Source organism: Photinus pyralis, unplaced genomic scaffold, assembly GCF_008802855.1.
Source record: "Photinus pyralis isolate 1611_PpyrPB1 unplaced genomic scaffold, Ppyr1.3 Ppyr1.4_LG8, whole genome shotgun sequence".
NCBI lineage: Eukaryota > Metazoa > Arthropoda > Insecta > Coleoptera > Lampyridae > Photinus > Photinus pyralis.
This window is the reverse complement of record NW_022170819.1, coordinates 31523428-31531551: the sequence shown is the minus strand read 5'-3', so window position 1 is coordinate 31531551 and position 8124 is coordinate 31523428. Positions and strand designations below refer to the sequence as shown.

Sequence of the window (8124 nt, the reverse complement as noted above, 5' to 3'; positions counted from 1 at the left end):
ACCAGATATTTCTACGCCATCAAGTCGTTGAAGATTACTGTGTAAGGAACGGAGTGTAACATTCTCACCTATAAAATCAATTCAATACCTAAGTGTTCTGGCGAACATCTTCATTCTGTGTATCGGTTCGTCATATTTACCTAATGGTAACGGGAATGACCTAAATTCATGATATGAGCGAATCGAACCATTATGGTAAAATTTTTAAAATACTTGTCTATTAACGGCGTTGCTGCACTGTCGACTTGCCTAAGCGTTTTTAACTTTGATGATATTTACTTCACTTTTAACACAAACTACCTAATCAACACTGGAAATCTGTCTATAACGAAAATGGTTTGACGGATTGATATTATGACAGATCAATTGGTTTATTTGTCACGACTTACGTTAATGACGTAATTTTTTTGTCTCAATCGATTTAAATGTAATGAAGAGAGAATCACATTTATGACGTCAGGTTCAGCACCAGTGAAACAAAGTATAGTTATTTATGCATCAAGGGCATTAAGGCGATATTTATGCCGAGGGCGACAGAGCCCGAGGGCCTCCGGCCCGAGGGATTGTAAGTCTCCGGAGGGTTAAATATTGAGTAATGCCTGACGTGCATACAACATTTTATTTTTCATCATTCCAAAGAATGCATTTCCAACATACAAATGTCATGAATATAACTCCGTCAATCAATTTGACAGGCCATTTGAGGGCATAATGAGATGACAATCCATTATGCCCTCATCATTATGCCCTTGAGCGTAATAGACTGCTTCATATATCACATATGACAGATATAATTGACATATAATAGGCAAATGAAAAATAAACAGAATTTTCGTACTTCCGAGACTAAAGTGACAACTTCACTCCATTATGACAAGTACTGAAGTGTCACTTTTTGTCCCGCCGGGATGAAATTTGGACGAAAATCCCGGAAGGATGAAATTACTACCAAGGCAATTTCGGTAGGTTGTTCCACATTTTGTATGCGGCACTACTTCTTAAACGCATCGTACTGCTGCTCACATAGTTTTTTGGATTTCGGTGGTATCAATTGTTTACCTAATTTGGCTGCTCTTTTATCAATATCAAATACACCTTTGTCACCCACCACCAAAATTATGACACTAGCAATGACAGTTTCCAAATTATTGTTGTTACCATATAGCATAGGGTTTGTCGTACCAACGCAACGTTCCTATGGTAACTTGTTAAGCAGCGATTTTTTGAAAGAACGCGTTCTATAATTCCATACATATTAAGTGTTTCAGTTTCGGAAGTATGAAAAATATCGTATATACCTTGCGACTGAAGTAGTGGTCTTAATCCCTCAGGTAAATTACTTTACCTTCGGGATTAAAAGTACTACTTCAGTCCCGCGGTATATATAGGTAATATACTATTACCAACGAATTTTAGTTTCGTAATGTTTTCATAATTATCCCTCGCGATTTCGTATTTCGGTAATTTATGAATAGGAAGTTATTAAGCAAAACCAAGTGAATCTGCGTGAAATCAGGGGCACCGACTTTATCGAGGGAGGCTAAATCTTCTTCTTTAAATAGGTATTCTCATACATATTAATAATTCAGCTGGAATTTCCATTAATATCAGTGGCTCTTTTTGAATTATAACAATCAGCATCCATCGTTAAGAAGCGAATGTCTTTGGACTGAAAAACTTCTTTTATGAAATCACACTTCCTGTCTGTCCGTCTGGCGTCTACCCGCCTAGGATTGATATTAACGTACCTATTAGTACCATTATGTGATATGTCACCTGCAGAATTTGTGATAGGTTTCATTTTACTTATAGCACGTTGTCAACTGAGACTGTCAATAAAGTTTTCATTAATTCTGTGTATTCTTCTCTACTACAACAAGCTTAACATGGTAGCAAAGTGTGGTTCCCAAACGTAGCAAGCTCCAACCCCATTGAAAAATAAAAATAATAGTTCAAGAAGTTGTGTTGTTTTCTATCGAAAACGTTTTGATAGAGTAGAAACGAGTTGTTAAAATAGTAATTTTACAATTTTTCAAACTCAGTTTTAAAGCAAAATGGATGTAGAAAGTTCAGACGTGGTACGTGGAATTATAAATAAGAGAGATTTCTTCGAGCTGTTCCAGGAAGAATGGATTGTATAGTTAATTGAAGGTAGATTTATATTGCCAGCACCTGTATTACAATTACAATCAGAAACTTGATATTTCAAAAAATCCCTTGCCCATCATGTACTAATTATCTTATTGGCTCTCCATTGTAGCCCGAAAATTCTATTGGCTATACTGGAATCTGAAATCTGATATTATTCCATAGGAGATTGAGGTTGCATTAAGGTGAAATACCCACCAATTGCTCTGAGAATGTTTGCAGTCAAGACAGCATATATCTAGGGACCGGACTTATATGCATGAAAACACGTCAAAAATGCACATACATATGTACAAAAAATATGGCAAAGAAACATGAAGTGAAGATATGCATGAAAAATTAAATAATGCACAAAAAATTATTGAAATTTCTTTAATACAAACTATTTAAACAGATAAGCTGTATTAAAACAATTAATGAATAAGTATTGTTCCAAGTGGTCCATCTTAAAATTTGTGCACTGTTTTCGTAACTTCGATTCTTTTTTGTATTTTCGCTTTATAGTTTCACTTCTTAGTTCTTACGTATTTAAATGTTCAACATTTTCCTTAGCCAACATTCTTCATCTCATTTGTTGAACTTGAGAATTGGCTTGCATTTTAAATTAATGCCGAATTGAACACCGCTAACGTTTTATAATTTGACAAATTTGGGCGCCATATTTTTTTGTATTGTATGTATTTTTAGCGCATTTTTTAAGAATTAAAAAAATGTGTTATTGTTTGCGTTTTGTTCGTCCGTTCGTCGGTCCGGACCCACTTCTGCCGTTTTGAACTACTAGGGGAATGGTCCTACAGTTCTGACATTTTTTGTAGTAGAAAGCCTATACCTTGAAGGTGTGCCAGACGGCCATCAAATTTCACTGTTTAAAGGGGGGTGGGGGGGCACGAATTATTTCCTGAGATGCTGTTTTTCAAAGTAAAACGTGCATAACTTTTACATACGACAACCAATTGGTCTCAGATTTTGCATACGCATGCCTTTGGTTTGTAATGTACCGAGGTCAGCCCCGAGAAACTTTGCTACTCAACATTTAAATTCAAAACTTTCCCTCCCAAACTACCTGAACCCCATGGCACGTGATCGACTAGACAAAGCTACCTAACCTGAGTAACCGAATAACAAGACCACTTACTACCTTGTGTTTTTAAGAGTCGCTACAAGATATGTGTTGCTTGTCGGAGTGAGGATCAAGGAAGGAATATAAATAAAACAAGTACATGCTTTAAAAACGGCTTCGCATTGCATGATTAAATTTAGAAAATGGTAGTTCACCGAGTACAAATATAACAATAGGCTGGGAAAAAAAGAACTGACCAAGAAAAAACCCAGCCAACAAATTAATATTGAACTTTATAGCAAAATTAGTTATCTGTAATGGCATGAATGCATATTATGATGGTTGTCAAGTAAATTAATATAATGTTGAATCACAGGCTCCGCTGGAATTCCTAAAGAATCAATATTTCATACACATAACAAAAAAAACAATCATTAAAACAGTACAATAAATTCACATAATAAGTTTGGATATTGGATGATCAGTCCAAATCCCACACCGAGTAGTCTTTAGTTGCTCTGGTCATGACATGTCAACATTGTATGAAATCGCTAGGAGTTGGCCTCTTAGAAGAGCATTTCACACAGGAAGGATACCCCAATGGATACAAAAAACAAAGCGCACAACGGGAACACGCCGTACGCTTTTAGCAGATCCCTGCGCAAGTGAGGCCGGGACTTGCCCTCATGTACGACTAAGCGGGACCCCAACTCTTTCATTCACACATCTCTAGGGCCAGTCCAACCCACTAATTATAAAGTATCGGGTTATAGATTACCGAACTCCAGGCTCTCTACCATGAGTACTGACAGTAACCGATCAAAAGACAAATCATGACAACAAAAATAACAGAGCAACCATCGGCAAACTCGCACGCATTCATAATCATAAACAAAATATACAGAATTTATGTAGGCGTTGACAGTTGACATATTTACACTGGCATAACAAAGACTGATACAAAACCAATATTCGGTCACTACATGTCAGGGATCGACTAAACAAATTGATTAGCAATATCGGCAAGATGGCTCTTTTCAAAGACACAAAAAACATAGATATATCTCTGCGTATGTTAGTTCTGAACTTTAGCCAGCCTCTGCTACGTCAAATCGAGATTAAATATCTGTATCAAATATAGCATAGTGCATATTTGAAACAAGTGACCCCGCCAAATATTAATAATCATAATCACCTGGTTCAAATAAATAGTAGGAGTATAACGTTAAATATCACATGATAGTAAAGCAAAGGAACATGTCGTGGCAAAACATTAGTATCAAGTAAATAATTCTCAATGCCAAGTGCAATATGTAACAACCAATCACCTAACGTACGTCACTCGCCCCCATATGAAGCACCCTGTAAATAAACAGTAACATATTCGTGATGCAAACAAAAAAGAAATGTGCTGCAATAAATTAAATTATAAATTAAAAGGTAGTTCTGTATACTTGTATTGAATATCGCCCCTAAGGGAACATCCTGTATCTAAATATAATTAAAAAACGTAAATCGGCCAGTAATTCATGTTGCCAGCGCTTGGGACAAAGGAGTACTGTAAATTGGAAAACAACATATTTACGTAGAATCTCTAGGCATTTTATTCAAAGTATGACCAGTATAATTAAAAGTGCAATTTGTATCTAGAATGTGTTATAAAAATGACAATAATCAATGCTGTACGAGAATAACATCAAATTGGCAAATAATTAAACACGATCATATTATAAAGATGGATGCAATAAACGTAGAGATAAAAAAAGGAGTACATCACCTTTGTAATTGTCGAAGCTGCACTCACTATTCAAAACGTAAAAATTTACTTCTGCCTCAACAAAAGCACAAACACCTCTGCTTAAATCTCTCCTTTTTAAACAAATCCTAGACGAAAATTGTTAATTATGGCCCATTTCAATGTAGAGCAGAGAAAAAAAAACACGTATTCCACGGAAACGAAACAAAGCGCAATCTTGACTTTTTTCGTCACGCCATTTACGCGCGCGATTGTCTGGGGAAGTTATACAGTTAGGAAACCGAATGATTAAGGGTGCAAATTTTATTTGAGACATAGGCCCGTATGAATAAAAGTAAGCAAATGCTTATACTTGCAAAATTCAAAGTAAATACTCGTAAGTGCTCCTTCGCACTGGGCGACTTAGCAGCGCTGCTAAGCAGGACAGGACGCAGTGCAGCGCTGCTAAACCTTGCTAAACAGACCAGTATGAAGGAGCAGTTACGAGTATTTACTTTGAATTTTGCGAGTATAAGCATTTGCTTACTTTTATTCATACGGGCCATACTCTGAATGTCCGTCGTTTAAAAAGGGCAGGACAGAATACAGACCGACAGAACGAAGAAGTAACTGTAGCATCATTACACTAATAAAACACATAAATGGATAAAATTTGGTGGCAAAATATAAATAAATTATCAAAAACTAACATTTTTAATATCAATCGTACTATAGTAATACAAATGAGATTGTAAATATACAAGCAAAAAACATAGTTTAAATAAACAAACTAACAAATTCTCTAATCACAGTGCTATACATTCTTAAAATACATGAGAAAACATTCAACACTTAACATTATGTACAGGTTACACGTATTAGTAGACATAAAATGTCCATCCTCTCAATTTATACAGCCGATAACATATTTCTGAAAAAGATTAACAAAAAAAAATATTAACTTAGTTCATATAGAATATCTATAATATACATATTCACAGTATTTTACACAATCAAACGTTTTAATAAATTATTTTACAACTCCAAAATTAAATATAACTGCCGCTTTTAAATTGTTTGCGTAAACACAAACACTTTTCTTTTAATACAACCGTTACAGGACACATCCACAAAGTAATAATGAAAGTAACTGTAACTTAAACAAACTTATAAATGTAAGTAGTACCATACAAATAATCTCGTAGTGCGTACTTATTGCGTATTGAAGCTTGTGATGTGACCATAAAAATTAAGCGACTACTCTTAAGTATATACAAAGTTACTGGTTAAATTATACTGGTCCGCAAAATTTGGAAAAACCTAAACGTTTTCAAAAACAAATCTTAAGCTACTAGTCCATAAATGAAGCGGTGTCAATAATCACATATTTTATTATGTGGGGTATCAAGTTATCGTCAACTGTGGCCATGTAAGAAGGTGGAGGGGGCGGTTTGAGTACAGCTTAGCTTGTTCAAACAACAGACTATCTATTGATTGACAAAGTACGCAAACTGTACATAATTCGAGTTCTGGCAAAGTGACTAAACACAAAATAAGTTAACACAAATCTAGCACTATATACAGAAGTGTTCTTACCGTAATTTTAACACTAACACATCTGTTGGTTATCTTTGTACTGATTTTGTTTAAAAATCATTTTCTAAAACAAGCACAGCCTCTTCAGACAAAGCACGGTTGTCATTAACGCCGCATACTTCCGTTCAATGGTTGCATTAAACTACCATTGATATATCCGTAGGTAGTATACATGGTGTTCTGTTGAGCCGCCCTTTGTATGGCAGCCGGATCCTGATATTGTGATTGGGCCATATTCATAACCCCCATCTGCATTGGTATTTGCGCAGCATTGTTAATAAAACCAGCCGCAGTGTTGGTAATGTAACCGGCGACTGCGCTGGGTGTTTGTTGTGCGGCCATTCGATATCCGTTGAGTGAGTTGTATTGGGCCATTATGTTTGGATTCAAGGCGACATTAGGGCTCATTCTGCTGGAGGTTGGCTGCATGTGTTGTACGGCGACGTTGGAGGAGTTTCTGGCTGATCGTCCTAAGTTTTGACCGATTGGGGGCGTCACTGCACCGCCGATCTGGTTTACGTTCATATTCGTTTGATAATACTTGTGGTAACCCAACACTTGCTGCTGTAGATTCGCGGGAATTGCGGAAGGTGGCGTCGTTAGATTGCGAACGGATTGATTTTGAATCATTTGGTGCGAGGGGGGCGGTGTCATGTTCCCGTGGGGATGGTGGGTGGGCGGCGGCGTCAAGGTCATCGCGGTAGGAGGTGGAGTCATTGTGTTGCACGAGCCGGGAGGTATCATTTCCAAGCCGTTAGTCAATTGCTGCAGTTTTGCTAGACTACAACTCGAATTTCCCGATGGGTTCTGACCGGTATTGCTTTGGAGGGCGGACGCGGATACCGGCGATGGCGTGGGTACTGGTCCAGGGGTGTGCGCGTGGGCGTTAGATTGTATGTAGAAATTTCCACCGGATGTAACTGCACAGGCCGGCGAGGGACCGATTTTTTGGTGTGAATTTAAAGACGACGAACCTAAACTACTTAAACCACTTTGTTGCGCGCTCATTCGGTGTTGTATTACTGTAGTCATTGCGGGTACACTCACGTAAGTACTGGGGGCTTGAGGGGAAAACGCTTGAGAACTCACAGTCATCTGAGGCACTGGGATATAGTTTCCTTGGCTTATAACTGAATGATGGTGGGGGTGATGTGGATGTTGATGCATTGCACTCGCTCCCAGCTGATGTGGATGACCGTAGCCTTGATGCATCGCGTGATGCTGAAGATGCGCTTGCAATTGCTGCTGCTGTTGCTGCATGACATTGTGTTGCACCTGAAATACAAAGAATATAAAATTTGGAGAAATGTGCACATTTGTTGTGTTTTACTTTAAAAAAAGGGGGATGCCATTCAAGGATACCAATCTAATCCACTATACATTTATAGAACCTCATCACAGTAATCAGTCATTTACAGCGAACCAAGTACCCTTGTCTTCATTAATTATAGAACATGACCTATATATACGGTTTTCGCTATAATCAGCGTTGCACGTTATGAACAGAAGAAAAGGATATGCCAATTTAAATCAAGATTTGGCGGATTTACATTTATTATTATAAAAAAACGCATTAACAGAAGAA

At 37.3% G+C, this 8124-nt stretch overlaps 1 protein-coding gene across 1 annotated transcript; it reads right to left on the bottom strand.

The window, feature by feature from the left end:
- Window positions 1-6185: 6185 nt before the first annotated feature.
- LOC116179046 (E3 ubiquitin-protein ligase Arkadia-like) lies at window positions 6186-7842 on the bottom strand. Its single transcript, XM_031498748.1, has 2 exons — window positions 6540-7842; window positions 6186-6484 (listed from the first exon to the last, which is right to left on the bottom strand). Exon 1 carries the CDS (start codon window positions 7797-7799, stop codon window positions 6645-6647), a length of 1155 nt encoding a protein of 384 aa, XP_031354608.1. The 5' UTR covers window positions 7800-7842; the 3' UTR covers window positions 6186-6484; window positions 6540-6644.
- Window positions 7843-8124: the final 282 nt, after the last annotated feature.

Coding starts and splice junctions, on each gene's coding strand:
- LOC116179046 (XM_031498748.1), bottom strand. CDS start 7,799: ATGCAGCAACAGCAGCAGCAATTGCAAGCGCATCTTCAGCATCACGCG.